The sequence below is a fragment of the Vitis vinifera genome, chromosome 13 (assembly GCF_030704535.1).
Source record: "Vitis vinifera cultivar Pinot Noir 40024 chromosome 13, ASM3070453v1".
Taxonomy (NCBI): domain Eukaryota; kingdom Viridiplantae; phylum Streptophyta; class Magnoliopsida; order Vitales; family Vitaceae; genus Vitis; species Vitis vinifera.
In genome coordinates this window covers 19384998-19407908 of record NC_081817.1, presented here as the reverse complement: position 1 = coordinate 19407908, position 22911 = coordinate 19384998, and the positions used below count along the sequence as shown (strand labels likewise).

Sequence of the window (22911 nt, the reverse complement as noted above, 5' to 3'; positions counted from 1 at the left end):
ATCTATCTTGGAAAGTTCTTTTTGTATCATTGACTGGATCTATGTAGAGGGTTAAATTGAAAAGCAGTAATACTCCATCTTTAGGCTGCAAAATCTAAAGGCAACCTAAAAGGGAAATATAGCAAGCAGAGGATTACATAATCGCTGTGGGATGCACCGTACTTCTTTTCCTTTCTTTGGGAACTGGTCTCTACTGTCCTGTCAGGGACTTTCGCAAGTGTCATCTTGTTTGGTCGGGAAGGCATCTGTTGTGCTAATAGAAGGGTTGAGGAGATGTATGAGAAGGGGAAACCCCTTCCGGTGGGCTACCTGAAGCCGATTTTGAGGGATTCTTGTTCAGAAACTTGAGGCAAATCAAGCTTGGAGTATTTAGAGATTGCCAGGATAGTGTAGTTGGATTTTTTTCCCAAACCTGCTGGAGTAGGATCGGCATATATACATGTGTGCGTTTATGTGTGGTTCTTTTTTGGGTGGAAGGACTGAGTCATGGTTATTTCATGGATCTCATATTAGAAGTGAGGATCCTGGAAATTAGACATTTGGTTGTGCAAAATCGTAAATGTATCTAGAGAGTTGGCTTTTTATTACTTTTGGATTCCTTATTCGGCTAATTAGATAGTGGATCAGTTGGTTAAGCAGGTGCCTTAAGGCTAAAACCTTTTGTAGGGGCTTTCCATCCTCTGTGAATTGTATTTTATTGGTTTCTTTGTTGAGACTTTGTGGCTTATTGTGCTATGGTTTTTCTTTCCTTGCCCTACACTGGTTCAATGCTTATGACTTGAAGGACACATAATCCTTATCATAGAGTTATACCTCGAATTCATTTTCAAATTTCAATGACTTATATTTTCTGCTTTCAAAATATTGCAAATTTTTACCTTTCAGCGCTGTCCCTGTTAGATCTTTGAGTGTCAACTTTTAGGGACAGTTATAGCATTTGAGAATCACCCTAACTTGGTTAGGACATGTACACATCAATAAAGAGCTTAAGAATCACTATTATGTTTTATTTATAAGTGTTGTGGGGAAAGCTGGAGGTCCATAGAAAGTTCTTGAGCTAGGGAGCACATGTCTAGGCCATGGATGCAATTCTAGACCTATAAGATGAACACATTTTCTTGTTTCTCAAGTCCCGACAGTGATTCAGAAAAAGGAAAAGGAAAAAAAAAGAGGTTACCTATCAAAAATTTAAAAACAAAAAGCATTTCTTGTCTCTAAATTGCTTTGTGTGAGTACTTCCCCTGCAGTAGCAAGCCTGAATGTGAATACATGAAGTAGATTCTACCTTAGGACAGTTCTAACTTTTGGCTGCATTCCCATTTCAGTATCGTCAATATAAAGACTTGTTGTTGCAGGTTAATCATGCCCTGTTGGAGGAAATAAGGGAGATAAATCAACGACTTATAGACACTGTAGTAGATATCAGTCATGAAGATGTTGATCCAGCAGCAGCAGCAGCTGCTGCTGCTGAAGGTGGTGAAGGAACCATTGTTAAGTGCTCTTTCAGTGCTGTAGCTCTCAGCCCAAACTTGAAATCACAGTATACCTCAACACAAATGGTGGGGTTTCAAACCTATTTGATCTAAATGTGATTTATTTCCTGTGTACATCATTTTCTCCTTGTTGATATTTACTTTGTATTCTTGCTATGCAGTCACCAATTCAGCCCTTACGATTGCTTGTTCCCACAAATTATCCAAATAGCTCTCCAATACTCTTGGACAAGTTTCCAGTTGAAATAAGGTGAGGCAACAGAGTGCTTATGGTTTTCTTTATGTGCTTATTACTATTCTATAAAGTGTAGGAACATCGTAAAGCCAATCATTGCTCATCTGGGGATTGTTTCAAGCTTCTGAACCTTATAGCTGGCTAACCGTTTTGATGTAATATTTTTCCTGGGACAAAAAAGGTTCAGGTGCACATAGATTTTTTTTCTTCCTGAGCCTAACTTTAGAGACGGTAAACTTTACAGAATTTTATGATAAAAGTATTTATTGACACAATTCCATGATAAAAAGCTAAGAGTATATTAGGGAAGTGTTTTTAACAACTGTTTTCTGTAAAACAGTTCTCCTGCCTCAAAAAAACACATCTGTTAAGAAACTTATTTTGTAAATAAATTGTTTTCTGATAACATATTTTAATAGTTTTCATTTGTTTTTTGGGGACTGCTTTAAAAAATAATTATATAAATATGAATAATGATCGCAAATAAAGCATTTAAAATAAAATTTATTTTTTATTTGGACACAGAAAACAAATTGAGAACATTCAAAGTTGTTCTCAAAACAGATTTTTGTTCTAGAAAAAATTCAACAAATTGTTTTTGAAAACAAAAACTATTTTTTGAGAACTGTTTTCGAAAACATTTCCAAACAAGCCCTAAACCTCTCTTGTATTTTCTTTCTTTCTTTTTTCTTTTTGTTGGACCCTTGTGCCTCCTTGAGTTTGGTATTTATCTTATCAAGGGTGGGAAACAAGGGCAGTCCACTCAGACTTTTTTTTTTTTTTCCCTCTTTTTTTTCTTTTTTGCTCTATACTTCATATACTATACATTTTCTGTCCTTTTTTGAAGGATTTGTCATCCTTCATCCTTTTGTACAAACTCTTATTTTAGTTTCTTATCAATGCTAATAATAATTCTATTTGTTTTGATAGAAAATAGTTCTAGGAATTTTTTTGTAAGGCTTTCTTTTTCTCACTGGATTTGTTTGAATTACGTATGGTTGAAATTTATATGTCCTTTCACTTTTTAGTTAGTTTTGAGGATAAAAATATGGCCTCACAACTAACTTCGATTTTTCTTTTGTGGAATGGTTTGTCTAGAGGTATTCCACTTTAGAGGGTGGTGCTTGAGGGTTTTGGTGCTGGGTTTTCAAGGCATTTACAATGTTGATGGAGACTGTTAGTTGGAATGTACAAGCCTTGGGTTGTAAAAAGAAAAGAAGGCTAATCAAAGATCTTTTATGCAAAGCAGAACTAGATAGAAAGAAAAAGGAAAAGGAAAAGGAAAAGAAAAAGAAAAGAAAGGTGTGATAAGAACTTGGTAAGAAACAGTTGGATGGCTGAGAGTAGAGAGTGTGAAGAAACTACCAGCATGTGGGGCATCTGGTGCAATATTTGGGATTCTAGGATCCTTTCTTGTAGTGAAGCGGTGATAAGGTTTTTTTCCAATTTCAATCAAACTTTCTTCTATTTGTAATGAGGTTTTTTTGGCTATCTTCAGTTTATGCCCCGAATAATATTTAACTTAGAATTTTTGGGATGAAATTTCAGACCTGTTTAGTTTGAATTTCCCAAGATGGTGTGTTGGATGAGATTTTAATGTGATAAAAAGAGTCTTAGAAAAATTGGGAGGCTCCAAGCTTACCATAAGGAATGTATTGGTACATGATGGAGAGAGCTCCAAGTTGTCGGATGGGAAGGTTATAAATCCATGCAAAAATCACAAGGCATCAAAGCAAAATTGGAATTGTGGAACAAGAATAGCTTTAGGAACATTTGGGAAAAGAGGGAGGCTATCATCAAAGACATAACTATGGTAGACTCTCGTGAAGGGGAGAGATTGCACTCTCAAAAGAATTAATGACCTCGATGACTACCACGAAAGTGGAGTTGGAAGCACTTTTATTTAGGGAAAAAGTTTATTAAAGGTGAAAAACTAGAGTTAAAGGGGCTAAGGAGGGGGATTGCACCTCTAGGTACTTCCACAGGGTCTCTTGTGGAAGAAGGAAAAAGAGACTCATCAAATCATTAGTGAATAAGGAAAGAGTGGCATTAGACAATCAAGAAAGTATTTTAGAGTAGGTTTTAGGCTTTTTTGGTAAATTATGTAGTAGAGTGGAAGAGTATTTGTGGTGGTTAGAAAGCTTGGATTGGTCCCTTATTTTAGAGGAGAGTGCTAATAATTTGGTGTGAAGAGGAGGAAAATGAGAAACGATCTTTCGCATGGACAAGGAAAAGGCACAAGCCTAGATGGCTGCACATGTACATTTTATCAAGATTGTTGGGATATCGTTAAAGAGGATTTTCCTGAAGGTCTTCTATGAGTTTCATGACAATGGAGTCATCAATAAGGGAATAAATGCCACTTCCACTGCTCTAGTGCCTAAGAGGAGCTAAATCAATTGAATGTCTTATTTTAGACCCATTAGCTTGGTGACTAGCCTCTATAAAATGATAGCTAACGTTCTGTCTCAAAGATTACAAGGGTTTTGCATGATGCTGTTCATAATTCTTAGGGAGCTTCGTTGAGGATAGACAAATTTTGAATGTAGTTTTGGTTGTGAATGGAGTGGTGGATGAGAATGACATTTTGGAGAGGAAGGAGTTTCTTTGAGATTGATTTTGAAAAAACTTATGATTGTGTGCAATCGGGTTTTTTGGTTCATCATTAAAGAGGAAAAATTTTGGTTGGAGATAGAGATCATGGATTCATGGATGCATTTCATCAGTCAGTTTTGCAGTATAATTAAATGGGTGAGCCAAAGGATGGGTTGAGGAATCTAGGGGCTTAAGTCAAGGTAATCCCTCTCCCATTTCCTTTTTATCATTGTTGTAGATGAGTAGCTTGATGTTAAGGGTAGAGGAGAGGGGGATCTTACAGGGCATTTTGGTATGTAGCAATAGGGCAAGGGGAAATTTACAATTTGCTGATGATACAATATTATTCTCAAGAGCTAGAGAGAAGGACCTGTACAGCCTCAAGGTAATCATTTTTTTTTGGGATAAGTAAGAGAAAAACTGTATTAAAAACTGCCAAAACAACGGCTGAAAGTATACAAAGAAGAAGAAAACACCCCCCCGCTCCCCAGCTGGAACAAATCAGCTGCTAAGAACGGAGGTGTAAAAGGAACCCCACCCTCAACAGGTTCCCACCCAATCAATAAAATCAACTAAAGTCGAAGGACCATCTTTTATGTACAACCTTAAGGTAATCTTGTTGGTTTTTGGATGCATTCATGGGTTCAAGTTGAATCTTGATAAGAGTACCCTATTGGGTATCAATATTAATTAGACTCTAGCCCTTAAGGTGGCGACTTTTTTTAGACTGCAAGATGTTTGATTAGTCTCCCTTACTTGGGTCTTTATGGGGAATCTGAGAGTAGTATCTTTTTGGGATCCAGTTGTAGAGAGGATTTTACATTGGTTAGATGGTTGGAAGGAAGCCAATATGTCCATAGGTTGTAGAATCACCCTTATGCAGTCATGGGTATCCTTTATTCTCTTGTATTTTCTATATTTGTTCAAAGCTTCGATTAAAGTAGCCTTCAGGATTAAGAAATTGAAAGATTTTATTTGGTCAGGGTTTGGGGAAGGGAAGAGAGATCACCTTATGGGTTGGAACTAGATGTATAAGCCTAATTGGGAAGGAAGGTTAGACATTTGGAGGATATCTTTGAGGAATAAAGCCCTTCTAGGGAAGTGGTTGTAAAGGTTCCCTAGAGAGAGTGATGCTTTATATCACAATGTTGGGTGATAAATCTCTTAATGAGTAGTTCCCAAACATCTATGGAGTAGTGAGGTCAAGAAATTATTTCCTCAATGCTAGCTTCCTCCATGTTAAGCCTTTTAGAAGTAAGGGCTTAGTTAGCTACCGATCGATCTTTTAAATGGAGAGGGAATAAAGAGATTAGGAAGAAGAGATAAAGGAATTATTGGTGATTGCAATGGTTGAACTCATATATAATTAATTTCATATTATTGATGTTGAACTCTTAAATAAAGGAAGAACACTATAATTGACAGATGGAGAAGAAGAATGCATAGATATTAACACTGATGTAGAGGATAATGGAGCAATTGGATATAATTATAATTCATTAGATGATTCCTACTAGTAATGGTGATGTTAGTGTTGAAGATTGTTTGATAAAGCCATGAGAGAGTTGGTTATTATGAATTGTATGGTTTTCTTGTTGTTCAATTCTATGTGATTTTATTATTATTATTATTATTATTATTTTGTTTAAGTTGAGGCTAATTCTTTGTTCCACCTTAAGGTTTATGCCTCGTCTCATTAGGCAAAACGCCTCAAAACTACCTTTAGCCTTTTAAAATATTGAATATGATTGACCTAATTGTCATTAGATTTACAAAGACCACATCTATTAACCATCAGCCACCCACTTTATTAGGAACACATTTAACAAGAGCAAAGAAGTGGGTTTGGAGGATGATCCCTTTTGTACTTACTCAGATCAAGAAAAAAAAATCTGCTAATTTTACGCTAAATATCATGGAAACTTCATAATATTGGTGGGGTCCGATATGAAATTCTAGGTGAAAAGACCAGTGGACTGAAAATCAGTGATTTTTGATGAATTTCGGTTTTTCTTTCGTCAACTTATTGGGAATTTCTGAATTTATCATCAGTTAATCGCTATTTTCTCTTGGCCACGTCACTACCTACTTATAAAAATTTAAAGGGCAAGGCATTGTGCTCAAACCCAAGCCTTGCAGTGTGTCAAGGTAGTCACTTAACCAACAAGGCACTTGTGCCCTTATTATAATATCTCTTCACAAAATATATAACCTTTATTTGTGATATATGCACGTACAAAATAAAATATTACAATAAAACTTTAATAAATAAATTAATTTTAATTATCTTATTTTCAAATTTCATTTAATTGGTAATTGAAAATATAACAATCACCATGATAATCTTCTTAATAAGTCTTCTTTATATCTTTTGTGTTGTAATTAAATATAAGAACATAAACTTATAAAATTATAAACATTTTTAAATAAAAAATCATACATATATTATCATTTCTTTTATATCCTTGAATACATCTAAACAACATTAATCATCATTTTAATATTAAATCTGTTTTCAAGTTTTGCATATATTATTGTGGAACGTCACAAATTTTATTATACATTATAGTCTTTCTTCTATAAGACAACTTTAATATGTGTATCATTGTGTGCTTTATCATTTTTGGAAGTTTTTTCAAACATTTCTATTAGTTTTGATAAATTTCTACTTGACCGATATTTTTTTCCTGGATTTCTGTCAAATATTTTCGATATTTCCTGATATTTGCGTAAAATCCAACTATTGATATTCCTACATTTCCCAATATTTTGATCCTTGATTCTGATGAGGAGCTGTTTATGTCACATTTCATTTATATAGCTTGGATGGGGGTTATTGCCACCCTGTGGTGCTCCATCAAAATATTTCAACTCTTGTGTACCTAGATTGTGCACCTCTTTGTGCTAGGTGCTTATTACTATAACCTATTGGCCCATTAAAAAAAAGTTGTGTTTGTCTATTTATGTACTCTTTATATGAAATTTTCACCCAGCTACTATTTCCACCAATTTTCTTTGATGATATTGTTTTTTTCTAGACACCTATTAGATACGGCATCTAAACTCAAATCTGAAGTGTACAAGATCAAAAACCTAAAGTAAGATATGGATTCATCTCTTTCTGTACACCCAAGTAATTGATATCCAAGCAAAACTCAAGAGCAAGAGCCATGTAATGAGTCAATCTTTTAACACACCAAACTAGGAAAAAAATGTGCTCTCCAATAGGGGAATACCTTTCTTTATCCTGGGTATATTCAAATAACCATCAATTCCAATTCATAGAGCTTCAAAACAAGGAATAGGCAACTTCTAAGTTCTTACTCCATGAGAATACTGAGAGACGTTTCTCTAAAATAGAAGTGAATTTGGGTTTGAAATACAAGTAAGAATTTGAGACATGCCACTACAATTGTCTTCTTTTCAATGCACCCCTCTTGATGCTTGAATCTTGAGTTCTTGTACAGGCCTCATAAACTTCAGAACTGTTTTTTCTGTGGCTTATAGTGCATTGATGGAGTTTCATTGCCAACTTTGCAGTGGTTGTGGCTTGCTCCTTCCTCACTCAACACAGGGCAGCTCTTGAACAAGGTCCTTAAAACATCTCTAGGACTGCTATTCCTGACTTGAGGAAGGGATTAAAACAAAGCCTTCATTTATACCTTTAGGACTCGTATAGAACACCCTTCACGTACTCAGAGTTGAAACAAATCAAATCACATGGTTTGATTCCTTGCAAGAAGTAAAAATAAAAATTCTTCCCTTCCCTCTCTATTCTAAGCTTCATTAATATCCCTGCTCCATCCTCTGCGGCTGTTTGTTTGCCTCCTGGAGGAGCACTGAAATTAAAATGAGGGAAAAGAAAAACATCCTGAGTTGAAACTTAAGCTCTAAAATAAATAGTTTTGAAAATTTTGGATGCTATCTATCACTTGTTAGCATCATCTTAAGAGTTGAAGCATGGTTTTAATTGACAGCCATAAAAGAAGTAGAGGAGTTAACATAAAAGCATGAAACTGGGGCACAAGGTCTTGTGTAATCTTGTCATGTCCACTAGAGACTGATGATGCTAAAGAAAAAGTACACTAGAACATAATGAAGATTACAACAATGTGAATTTTCTTAAGAACTCATCAGAAAAGGGTGCCTGATCAAAGTTTCATGTAAGTAAAACCTGAAAAACAAAATCCACCTTATTTGGATGTAACATATATTTGCTCCAGGGTCAATTTACTTTGATATAAATTTTAGTCATATTAGATATGTTACTTACATAAATTTGGTGTGACACTCCTTTGACAGCAAAGAGTATGAAGATCTTTCAGTAAAGGCTAAGTCGAGATTTAGCATCTCACTTCGCAGCCTGTCACAACCCATGTCACTTGGAGAGATAGCAAGGACTTGGGATGTTTGTGCCCGTGCAGTTATTTCTGAATACGCACAGCAGAGTGGCGGTGGGAGTTTCAGCTCAAGGTATGGAGCATGGGAGAACTGCTTGAGCGCTGCTTGACTATCTCTACAGAGCCACCAATTAGCCTAAAACAAGAAAACAGGAAGAAGAGAAAGAATGTTTGAGGACTGGTGATACAGAATCTGCAGCGTTCGCTGCCACCATGGCCTATAGAACAGTTACAGTAAGGTATTTATGGTGAAGTTTGTGGATTTTCACAAGGGTGTTTTTGTAGCATGTACTGTTTTATATGGTGTGTTACAGGAACTTGTAGCATGTTCTGTTTTATATGGTGTAAAATACATCATAAAACATATACTCAGTGGTTAATGCTTGTTTTATGCATCATAACCATTCAGGTGTCTAGTGTGGCACAGGTTGCTTAGGTTTTAGACTACTTTCCCCTAATTCCAGTTTTTCAATAAAAATGATGTTGATGTATGATATGAGACGACCTTTCAGCTAACCTAGATTCACTATTAAGAAAGCCCTAGAGTTGAGATGCACATGTCATGCTTCAAAATCAAAGCATGCTTGTACTATCACACGGGCTCTCAACTCACAAGAGAGGGCAAAACTATTAGATAGGAAAAAAGGTCTAATTGTAAGTACCTATCTCCCATCATGTTTACACGTGAAATTCCTTGATTGAAGTATAAAATAATACATATATATACATAATTACCCAGATTGATGTGTACCATACTGATGGTTTCAAAGATATAAAAGGAGACCCTCGCCGATTCCCCTCTAATGATTAAGTTAGAACAAAGGCAATTGAGAGAGATGACTTTGGGAGTGTGTTCTATCCAATGTTTTCAAAACTGGATTGGTCATTGAACATGAAAAGTTATCGGTTCACGGTTAACTGGTCGGACCAATAGTCGAATCGATGATGTCATAAATATATATTTTATTATTTTATATATTATTAAAAATTAAAAAATTAATAAATTTTATCTAAATTTTGACAGTATCTACTTTGTTTGTTGAGTTTTTTCATAAATTTTTTTACCTGTAGAAGTCATCAATTATCATATATGATATCTATAACACAATATAAGATGTTATACATTCATAATGTCAATAAACCCAATATTTATCAAATAATCAAACCATTGTTATCCTATAATAACCAAATTATCAAAGAGTTGTTTAACTTAACACATTGTTCATAATAGATAATACAAATGTCAATCACAGGTCCACAACACTTAAATAATTACTCAAAATATAACATGTCAATGTTTGAATATTCATGAAGATTTTTGCATATTAATAAATAAAAAATTCATGTCTTCATTCATTTTGGAAATTGGAATATGAAGATTGAAAATGAGCATCTGGAAAACTAAAGTTCTCCACATCAAGCCCTTCTATAGCCACGCCACCACCATCCTCATCATCTACAAAAATATTGAATATATATCAATAAGAAATCATTTTTGAAGAAAAAAAAAAATATAATTATTGAACTTTTATAAGTTTAAATATTCTACTAACCGATGTGAGAACTTAAACCTTCCACTTCATTATTGGAATTGACCCTTCTTCATATAGAAGATTTTCCAATTCTTCAACATCTAGCTTTGTTGGCGGATTATCATCAACTATTCAAAATTCGGTCTCATCAATGCATGCATAGTCAATGGGATCATAGATTCTTTTCTTGTTATAGAGTCTAAAAAAAGGCATATAATTATTCATAATTGTGAATAAAAGAATTTAAATTCAAAACAACTAAGAAAGCATTTATACCGAATTTTTAGTCGCAAATTGTAATGAACGTATACAAGATCATTAAGCCTTTGATGTTCCAATCTATTCATTTTTTTGGTATGTATACGTCCAAAGACACTCCAATTCCTCTCACATCCAAAAGATGATGCAGTTTGGCTCAATATTTGAATGACCAACTTTTGCAAATGTGGTGCACTGTATCCATGTAGCCTTCACCATTCATCTAGTTACCATTTCACATTAAAAATAAGAAAAAAAAAACACATTGGCAAGTTTAAAATATTAAATAGTAAGTAGGTAACTAATAAAAAAGAACAAACACTCTAATAAATGAAAATAATCTTTTACAAAGTTGAAGTACTTCACGTGAAGAATAAACAAGGTCTCTTCCAAAACTTCCCAATCGATCACGAAACAACTTCATTTCATTCATTATTTCAAACTTGCCTTTCAGAACTTTTTGATCAATAACATCCATGACACCTCCAATAACAGTTGGCTTATTACTAAAGTTTTCCTGATCATATTGGAAACATGGATTCAACCAATAAGCTGCTGCATGAATGCTTTTCTTTAGTTGTTGATCCCAACATTGTTTTATGATCTCTGTATAAGGCTTGTATAGTCTTTTGCTATAGTTAAACAATTTCTTGATGCCCAAATGAACCCTATACATGCCTTCATACACATATCCCATCGAAGGCCTCTCATCACAATCAATAATACACAATTATCACATTTGTGGAGACATAAGATTCACAACAATCAAACAATCATTTCAAAATCTATTATCTAAGATGATGGAAACTACAATTTTGCTTTTATTGTCCTTTGAATATCTAAAGTCCACAAAGAACTTACTAGTCACCAAAGCTTGCAAGTCATGTTTATGATCATGAAGATTCTTTAGTGCAATGAATGTAGTAGCAAAGCAAGTTGCACCAGGTCGGAGAATCTCCGTCCATCCGTCTCTTTTTCTCAACCAACTTAACAAAGTAACATGATTATACACAAAAGTTGTCACCTTTGATGCACGTCTTACAAGTTCAGCAACATGGTCCATTTTACTAATATCCTTAAAGATCAAATTAAGACAATGAGTTGCACAAGGTGACCAATTGATGTGTTTATGTTTTTGAGAAATCAATCTCTCTGCGGCCACATAATTTGCTGCATTATCAATCACTATATGAACTACATTGAGTGGACCCACTCATTCAATCACCTCATCAAATAACAAAAACAAATTAGTTACATCCTTGACAATGAATGAAACATCAACAAATTTCACAAACAATATTCCTTCAGGACAATACACAAGGAAGTTGATGAGTGTTGTTTGTCTATTATCTGTCCAACCATCATCCATTATTGTACAACCAACTTTTGCCCAAATTGCACGATAAGAGTCCATAAGTAATTGAACTTCCTTCTTGGCATCCTTTAAAAGATTAACCCGCAGCTGATGGTAATTTGGACCCTTATATCCAAGAGCAATTGCTGATATAACATCCAACATTGGCTTGAAGTAGAAGGAATTCACAGCATTGGTAGGAATGCATGCATCCTAAAAGAATCTCCCAACTGCCATATCCGCTCTTCAAATAGATTCTTTCCCAACTAATACACTCCTCATGGAAGGTTGAGCTCCTTGAGTAAAATACTTATCCACTATCAATTTTTTTCTTTTTCCACTACAAGCTGCCATAAGACTTTGCATTTCTTGAACCTCTTCTTCACCTTCTGCCACATCCCCTTCAAATTATGACACATTAGGACCATAAGGATTTCTATATTCATATGCTTCTTGGGTTGCTTTCTTGGAATTAAAAAACTCTTGGAAAGAATTTTCCATTCGAAATCTGACATTAGGAGGAACCGATTTACATGGACAAATATCTCCTTTCCTCCAACAAGATGTTGTTTCATTCTATGAATACCCCCACCTTTTGCAATCTTTTTACAATGCAAACAAATAAGAGATTTCCTTCCATTTGCATATCTTTCTTTTGAAACATGCTCCCATGTAGGGTCGATCTTACTTCTAGTTGATTGTGAATTGGTAGTTGAATCTTTACTAGAGGATGGAGTCAAGTTTGATTCCATTTTTTTTTTCTCTCTATCAAATTAGAAACAAAAATCCCACATTAATCTAGAGAATGAAAGTCATCAACAATTTAATGATTTATAATAAAGTCATCAACATTTTATAATAATCACATGCCAATGGGTAAATACCTAGTAATTTATTTGGTTAAAATTTTTCAATAAGAATAGATGACAAAGTCCATGTATGAGACATGATATTTCATTAAAACTCATACATGATGCCTATATACTTATAATGTGGTTTTTCTATCAATTTCTAATAAATTGTGACACAAGCAAAAGTTAACTTCTAACTTCCATAAGCTACGAATACTCTAAAACCACTTTTTATTTATTTTTTTCTTTTTTATTATAGCCCTCATTTTTTTTCCCATAATCATCCATGACCCATTTGAAAAACTAGGATCCATAAACTAATATGCATTCTTCACTTGCCCAAACTGGTGGAAAATCATTAATAAGATTCCGGGTCTCTGATTCTTTCCTTCTACCGCTTATACTGCAATTTTTTTATTTATATATAATTTGGAAATTTTCATCATCACCATTTAGTTACTTTTTTTTTTAATCCAAATGATATGGGAATCTAGTTTTATAGTACTTCAAAGTGCAATTCTGGAAACTTTAGTTATCATACATTAAATATCACAACCATTGCTAGAACATAAGAAACCAAACACAAGACTAAATATCTCTTCAAATAGAATTTGGTTTTCGGTTTTCCAACAAAATAAATAGGTTTGTAATAAGTAATCGTGTGTATGTTAATGTACCACACAAAAATTGAAGATAGCTTCAACGGTAGGGGGGTACTAGCGGAAAGAAGGGGAACAAATGGCAGAGAGGGGTACTAGCCAGAGCCAGTCGGGGCAGTTAACAGCGGTAGAGAGCTTTGTCAACTTCGAATTCCGCGGCGGGGAACTGGGAAGACTGAAGAAGCAACGACATGGACGGTTGCCAACTTGTAACGGTCGTCGGTGGAAGCTCTTTGGGTGTCACAGGTTGTGACGTGTTGGGGGTAGGCGGAGTGACAGACCGACAACTGTTGCGGGGGAAGGACTGAGGCGGGAGGGTTTGTAGTTTGCAGCCAGCAGCCGTGATTTTCAATATGTACCCTCCAAAATGGCGTCGTTTTGATGTTTTTTTTTTTTTTTTAAAATAATAATAATTTAACCAGACTGTTCGTCCAGTTCACTAGTTGAACCGTCGGTTCAAGCGGTCTGACCCTGGTTCAATGCAAATCCGATCCAATTGGTCGGACCGGACTGGTCAATCTGGTTCGATTTTTAAAACCATGGTTCTACTTCTTCTACCATTCCCTTATTGGTTGTGCTCCTTATATAGCATTTATGGTACAATACCTAGGTTGCTCCATGGGACAGGTGAGCTACTTTGTAGCTGGGCAAAGATTGGGCCACTTGTTTTCACCTAGTTGAGGAACACTGGTTATGGAGAACACATAGTCAACAACCCTTGCAATGTGACACTCGCATATGCAATAGTGGCATTTCAAGAATGTTGACCTTGACAGGCGTTTGCTACATAGGTCTGTCATTTCATGTAGGCTAGTTAACATGGGTCATGTATTCGATCGAGAGTGCCCAGGCTTGGGTACTTATTTTACTCGATTGCAATAGGTTTGGGCACGAAGGTGTGGGAGACTACGACTAGAGCATGGATGTGGTTGACACCCAGAAATAGCCATAACCTCCTACAAGTGTTGTCGATCACCTCCTCAGATGAAGACCATAATGGCCGTTGTGCAAGGGTACTTGGAAAACCAACAATGGGCCAATTGTCACTAAGCAAGAGAACAGACAACTAAAGTAGAGACCATAAAAAGGTCACTTCCATAGTGAACCAGGTATGCATCTTGATTCCTAACTTCTCATTCACATAGCTATTGCCTAACTAAGTCATCGAAAATGGATGCTGAGACCCCTCAAGCATTCTTTGTTTTATAAGAGTTCCTTGGCTAAGTAGAAAGAGCTCACCTCTTAATTGGAGTCGAATGACACTGCAACTTATGACATTGCCCTTTTTATGCCCTAACAATGGAGTAAAAAGTCAAATTCCCACTCAGAAATGGCTTTAGCCCTCCGAGTTCTGATGATGGCTCCATCCTTGACCGACCCTCAAAGAGAACTTGCAGTGGTCGGAGCAACTAGGAATCTAGAATATGAAGGTTTGATTGGAAACTCCATGGAAAGTATGGAAGAGATTGCTTCCACAATTGGTATGTGAGTCTCTCTTTGACTAAGCTAATTCTTTAGTTACTATGTGTTCTTGAAAATCTTATAACTCCATTAAATCGTTTTCCTCATGAATTTGAGCTAGCCATCCATAGGCTTAACATCAAGCTTAAAATTAAACCCTATGTTGTAGGAAAAATTAGAGAACCATGGGGGGCAACCAACCTCTTTCTTGAGGCGAGTGATGATGGGTTTAGAATGCCTAACTTCATCACTGGTAGTTTGCCATATCTAAATTGAGAATGAACTTGTATGCCACCTATTCAATCTTTTAACTCTTAGACTGGAATATTTATAATTGATGAAAAACTACACATCCTCCTAATAAGAGGATTTTTGCATTATTGAACTTAGAATTTAAACCTTGCATATAAGCTTAAAAACCATTATAGGATAAAGGCAAGTTATCTCCAATTGAACCTCGCATTATGCTTACTCTAAATTTTTCTATGAAAATAGAAAAAACACTTGGCTGAAAGTAGAGAATGATATAATTTTTCAATTGGTTCAATATGTTCTGATTTAAATAAATTAAAGAAAATGATTTTTGCAGTAAAAGTTTATCAAAGGGGTTGTGAACCAATGCTTGTGGCTTTAGGATTAGGTCAGGGGTTTTTACCAAAGGGGTTTTAGATGACATAACTAGTAAGTACATCAATAATAGATCAACATGGTATAATTACTCTCTTTTGGATCCTTGTAATTAGATGATTTAAGTGGATTCCTTCTCATGTTGAAAGGTGTGTTTGGTTTATAAAACCCGTTGTAGTGAAACATAAGTATGCGGCCAAGGCTGCTTGACTTATGACTTTCACAACCAGAGCGACATAACATTTTCTGCCCATGGTTACTCCTTTTAGTTATCAAAATCATTGACTTAAGTCTTTTTCAATCATTCATAGCTAAACCAATGGTGATAAGTTGAACTAAGATATGGAGATCTTAGTTCATCTCACTCCTTGGAGTATAAAATACTAAGAGAAAAAAATAGAAAACATGAAACAAAAAATGAAACATAAAAATCTGAAATCACAAAAAAAGAAAAAAGAAAATTGAAAATAGAAACTAGGAGAGCTTACAAAAAGGAAATAAAAGAAAAATACAAGATTAAAGCTAAAACTAATCTACTCATACTCTTAACAACAATCTAGCTTATTTCCCTATCATTCCCTTCTACTTCTTTATTTACAATTCACGTATTTATAGGCGAAAACTTCCTTCCTTCCCAATTACTGTAAAGCCTTCTCTATTTAGCTATGTCTTTTGCCTATGCTAGTGATCCAAGTATGTTAGTACAACCATCAGTCTTGAGATGTTAGCTTGGAGTGGTTGGTTGCATTTATCTTTTTCAGTGTGGTAGTATATATGGTGATGTGGATGGATCATTCAAAACTCCAAGAGCACTATTTTATGTGTAGCCTTAATAAGTGCACAATGATTCGAAGATGCGGCAAGAGCAAGGTGGAGTAGTCAAGTCATTGCATTGGTGTAGATGCTGTTTGGGGTGCACTTTGTTGTGGATGAGAGAATTTTGCACATATGAACTATTTGAGAGTTGCCTAGAATTTTTTATATTTGTTTTGTTTAAATTTTGGATTGTATCAATTGGTTAATTGATTTCAATTTATGTAATTTGACTATATTTTGGATGGTTGTGAACTAATTGTAGGAAATTTTGTTTGACTTGGGATAAAGACTGTTGTTTTTTCTCAAATTGGACTTTAATGATATTTATAAGTTAGTGAAATGAATTCTTAGTTAAGAGAAATTTTATTTAAATTTAAATAGTAATTTATTTTGAGAAAAAAATAAAATTCAGGGTGTTTAGGTTGATTGCTAGCTTGGATTAGGATTAACCCTTATGGTCAAACCTTTAACCTAGGGTCATGAGTTGAGTTTTGGGTTGCTTAGAATTGGGGACACAACACTAAGTTCCTTTATACGATTAGTGTTTTATAGAGTTATGATTGTAACCCTCATCTTCCTTTAATAAAAGACAACCGATAATAAAAACCACTCAAAATATAGAGACTGTGCACTAAATACAACCAACCAAAATATCTTCAAGCCTCACATAAAGCTTCAAATATTTGTCATCTCTTGTACAACTTCATCTTTGTTTGAAAAATCATTTTTAGAGAAGAGCGAGCCACAACTTAGCGGAGAAGGGTTTATTTACATTAAACGAATTTATAAACTATCATTTCAACACTTCTCTATAGCATCAGACAAGAATTCATTTAGAGGCATATAAAATCACTAAGATATATTTCACAATCATCAATTTTGAAATGACTATATATCTTACATGATGCTTTAATTAACCTTTCTTTGTAGCACATCACTTGTGTGCTATCATGGGTACCAGCGTTCAAAAAATCGGCTGAGTCATATCCGCCTCGAAGCGGACCGCGACGAGTCCGATACCAGATACCTAGACTTGGCCTGAATCGGTTGGACTCGGATGAGTTGACCGATATTCTGAGTTAACTCGGTTAACTCGGGGAAAAAAATTCAACAGATTCTCTACAAAAAGCCCCATCAGAACAAGTCTTGATTTTTCAGAGAAATCAAAGATTCCCCTGCAAAAGAAAACCTATGAAAATTTGAAACAAACCTGTGAAGATTTGAAACAAACCCGTGACCCTTTCAAAAGCCTTTAAAAAGAGGCTTGGTTGAAGAATAACTTACCTAACCCTAAATCCACCATTGTTGGAGTCTAGAATCTTCATCTTTGGTGCGGTGCTTGGTGGAAGGTAGCAGATCGTGGTCCAATAGTCTGAGAGTGAGAGGCTGCATCTTTGTGGTTTGGGGAAGAAGACAGAGGGCTACATCAGTGCATCTTCGTGGTGTTGCTGTGTTGGGGAAGAAGAAGAAGATGGCAAAACGTCTTCGTGGTGTTGCTGTGTTGGGGGTGTTGCTGTTTTGGGGAAGAAGAAGAAGACAGAGGGCAAAACGTGGTGTTGTTGTGTTGGGGAAGAAGAAGAAACAGAGGGTAGGGGGTTTGATCGGCAGGTAATAAATTAATAAATGAATTCCTTTTCAAATATTGTTTAATATTGTTGCTATATATAATATATTATCCATTTTCAATTTAATATATGTAATCTCTGTATATGGTTGAATATTGTTGCTATATATAATTTGTTATTCCTTTTCAAATATTGTTGCTATATGTCTTATAAACTAAATAAGACATAATTAATAATTTTAAATTATTTCATGAATTTTTTAATTTTTAAAAATAATTTTGAATTCAAAAAACCAATCTAATTAATTACATATAAAATAAATTTTTTTTATAATATTATGTTGATAATTCAATTCTAAACGAGTACATGGAATGAAAATTTTGACTCATTTTTAAAAAGTTAAACTTTATTAATTATTCAATTTAAATAAAATATTATAAAAATTATTACTTTAAATATTTATTATTAATTTTTAACCCAAAAAATGATAAAAATGTTAATATTTTTATGTTTCTAACATATGCTAAAATAGTATTTTTTTTATAAAAATAAAATAAAATAAACCTATGATTTTATTATAATATCATATATATAATATGTTATTCCTTTTCAAATTACTGTATATACTCTCTATATATGGTTTAATAAGTTGCTATATATAATCTATTATTTCTTTTCAAATATTGTTGCTATATGTCTTATAAACTAAATAAGACATAATTGATAATTTTAAATTATTTCATGAATTTTTTAATAGTTAAAAATAATTTTGAATTCAAAAAACCAATCTAATTAATTACATATAAAATAAAAAAAATTTATAATATTATGTTGATAATTCAATTCTAAATGAGTACATGGAATGAAAATTTTGACTCATTTTAAAAAAGTTAAACTTTATTAATTATTCAATTTAAATAAAATATTATGAAAAATTATTACTTTAATATTTATTATTAATTTTTAACCCAAAAAATGATAAAGATGTTAATATTTTTATGTTTCTAACATATGCTAAAATAGTATTTTTTTTTATAAAAATAAAATAAAATAAACCTATGATTTTATTATAATAGCATATATATAATCTGTTATTCCTTTTCAAATTAATATATATACTCTCTATATATGGTTTAATATTATTGCTATATATAATCTATTATTTCTTTTCAAATATTGTTGCTATATGTCTTATAAACTAAACAAGACATAATTAATAATTTTAAATTATTTCATGAATTTTTTAATTTTTAAAAATAATTTTGAATTCAAAAAACCGATCTAATTAATTACATATAAAATAATTTTTTTTTATAATATTATGTTGATAATTCAATTCTAAATGAGTACATGGAATGAAAATTTTGACTCATTTTTAAAAAGTTAAACTTTATTAGTTATTCAATTTAAATAAAATATTATGAAAAATTATTACTTTAAATATTTATTATTAATTTTTAACCCAAAAAAATGATAAAGATGTTAATATTTTTATGTTTCTAAAATATGCTAAAATAGTATTTTTTTTTATAAAAATAAAATAAAATAAACCTATGATTTTATTATAATATCATATATATAATCTGTTATTCCTTTTCAAATTAATATATATACTCTCTATATATGGTTTAATATTGTTGCTGTATATAATCTATTATTTCTTTTCAAATATTGTTGCTATATGTCTTATAAACTAAACAAGACATAATTAATAATTTTAAATTATTTCATGAATTTTTTAATTTTTAAAAATAATTTTGAATTCAAAAAACCGATCTAATTAATTACATATAAAATAAATTTTTTTATAATATTATGTTGATAATTCAATTCTAAATGAGTACATGGAATGAAAATTTTGATTCATTTTAAAAAAGTTAAACTTTATTAATTATTCAATTTAAATAAAATATTATGAAAAATTATTACTTTAAATATTTATTATTATTTTTTAACCCAAAAAATGATGAAGATGTTAATATTTTTATGTTTCTAACATATACTAAAATAGTATTTTTGTTTATAAAAATAAATAAAATAAACCTATGATTTTATTATAATATCATATATATAATCTGTTATTCCTTTTCAAATTAATATATATACTCTCTGTATATGGTTTAATATTGTTGCTATATATATTTTTAAATTATATAATCTTTATATAGAAAAATAAATAAATAAAATGAATTAAAAGAGCCATAAAAAAATAATTTATTAACCTTAAATTTGTTTAGTTTCCTTTTTTTTTTCCTCCAATATTCATAAACCAAATATAGCGTTAGTAAATGACTTATTTAATTAAAAAGGTTATTGAAAACCCAATTTTGTAAATCTAACCCTTCATAATTTTTTTGGCATCATTTTAAAAAACTCTCTCATTTTTTCCTTATAAAAATAATTATTTCTTTTAAAGCATACATGTAAATACTTAAAATAATCAAGGGTATTTATATATATAAAAAAATGAGTTACTCTTCAAATATAAGGATTATTTTCATCATTTTTAACTAATTAGGTTTTAATAAATTGAGTTTCTCTTCAAGTATAAGGATAATATAAAATTTTGTATAATGGTACAAAATATAATTTACAAGAATTTGTCTTGAATACTTTAAAAATATCACTCAATTTTCTATTAGTATAAATAAATTTAAATTATATTAGTGACAAAAAATTTCCCTATTACTCAATTACATCAATACTATATTGCAAAATTAAATTACTATACAAAATTAATAATTATTGAAATTTTTTTTCTTCAAATAATCATAAATGATTTAATAATACAGAATGCATTTACATGGTCAATTACATTGATTTTAATTAAAAAAAACATATAAATAAGTGGAAAACAAAAGATGATGAACTTAGGTGAGATCGTGTTTATTGCTTTTTTAGTACAATTTATTTTTATATGGTAACAATATGAAACATATAAGTGAGTGAAAAATTGAATATTATAATTCTTATATAAATGTGTTTATATATATTCAATTTGAAAAGTAAATTGTTTTCCTTTTATACATAGTTAGGTTAAAATTTCAAAATGGCTTCAAAACATGATATTGGTTGGGAGCATGCAGAACATGTTGGTAGTAGTAGAAGAACCACAAAGTGTAAATATTGTGGGAAAGTTATACATGGCGGTATAACAAGATTAAAGCAACACATCGCACATATATTTGGACAAGTGGAAGGATGTCCACGTGTACCGGTAGAAGTGTCACATAGTGTTAGACAACATATGTCTAATACTTCAAAAGAAAAAACACAGTTAAAGAAAAAAAAAAGAACGACTTTTGAATTCCTTAAATAGAGAAAATTTCTATGAAATTGATGAGGGTGATTCTGATGATGAAATTGAGGAAGTTGCTATGGCTGATTTTGAAAGAAGACAAATGAAACAAGCAATGAAAGAAAGTCGTCGAATTTTTGAAGAAGGTGGACAAGAGCATCAGAAGGGTGGTAGTTCCTCACAACCTTCTAATGCTAGGATTAAGCGCGGACTGACACGTAGCTTCACTGTAAGAGAAGGAGCTAGCATACTTCCAAAAGGAATTGATCCATACATGTTCCCATCAAAGCAGAAATCAATAAAAAGCTTGTTTTCTACTGAAGGCGTGAAGAAAGTGGGTAAAGCTATTTCTAAATTATTTCTCTTTAATGCAATACCCTTTAATGCAGCTGACAGTCGGCCTTACTGTCAATCAATGATTGATACCATAACAGAAGTAGGTCCAGGCATCAAGGGTCCCACGGGATACCAAATTGGAAATACATATTTGGAAGAGGAAGTGTAAGAGCTTGAGGTATACATAACAACATTGAAGGCTAAATGGTCTATATATGGGTGCACAATCATGTGTGATGGTTGGAGTTCTAGGACTAGAAAGCCTATCATCAATTTCATGATTTATTGTGATAGAAGTATGATATACCATTCTTCAATTGACACTACCAACATACCTAAGACAGCAGACTACATCTTTTCCCTTATGGATAAAGTTGTAGAGGAGGTTGGGGAGGAAAATGTTGTTCAAGTAGTCACTGATAATGAGGCAAGTTTTAAAGCATCCGGTATGTTGTTGATGGAGAAGCGGAAGCATTTGTTTTGGTCTCCTTGTGTAGCCCACTGTATTGATTTAATGCTTGAAGATATTGGAAGCATGAAACAGATTAAGGAGACATTAGATCAAGCTAAGATGATCACAAGATTTATTTATAATAGCTTGAAAGTAGTGAATTTGATGAAAGTGTTCACCAAGGATAGAGATCTGTTAAGGCCAGGAATAACCCGTTTTGCCACTGAATTCATTTCACTTGAGAGTCTTATACGTTATGAGGCTGATTTGAAGAGAATGTGCACAACAAATGAGTGGCGTGAATTCAATAAAGATAGGAGCAGAAAAAGTGTAAGAGATAAGGTATCCAACCTTATCTTAACTGATCAATTTTGAAAGAAGGCAGAAGAAGTTCAAACCATCATGGAACCTCTCGTCAAAGTATTGAAATTGGTTGATCAAGATAAAAAGCCCACACTATCAATTATTTATGAAGCAATGGATAGAGCTAAATTGGCTATCAAGACATCGGTCAAGCAATGAGAAAAGTATTGGGAAGTCATTGATAGAAGGTCGGAAGGTCAATTGCACAGACATTTGCATGCTGCAGGTAATAAAAAAATTCTTTATATATTTTTTATTATTTTTTTCAAGTACAAATTATTATAAACTGATCATTATTTAACTTATGGCAGCATATTTTTTAAATCTAATGTTTCAATATTCAAAGCATTTCTCCAACCATCCGGAAATTAAAGTTGGATTAAAGGAGGTTATTAAGATATTAGAGCCGGATTTGGATAGACAAGCAAAAGCTATTAACGAGGTATAATAATAGTTTGTGACCTTTATATAATGCATTTTGTATATGTAATGTGCATTAACAAAAAAAAAAAAAAAATGTTAATGATGTAGGTGAAATTATTTGTTGACGGCCAAGGAGAATTTGGAAGTGCACTCACAAAGAAAGCAATAAATCAATCTCTTCCAAGTACTCAATA

At 32.7% G+C, this 22911-nt stretch overlaps 1 protein-coding gene across 3 annotated transcripts in view; it reads left to right on the top strand.

Annotated features, from left to right (window-relative positions):
* Window positions 1–9217, top strand: part of LOC100264243 (mediator of RNA polymerase II transcription subunit 15a) — a 61205-nt gene extending 51988 nt beyond the window's left edge. For all 3 annotated transcript variants that reach the window (XM_059741538.1, XM_059741537.1, XM_059741539.1), the window contains exons 10-12: window positions 1356–1559; window positions 1655–1743; window positions 8626–9217. In XM_059741538.1, the coding sequence (XP_059597521.1) occupies window positions 1356–1559; window positions 1655–1743; window positions 8626–8833 (501 nt within the window). In that variant the 3' untranslated portion in view covers window positions 8834–9217. The remainder of the gene's footprint in view (window positions 1–1355; window positions 1560–1654; window positions 1744–8625) is intronic.
* Window positions 9218–22911: the final 13694 nt, after the last annotated feature.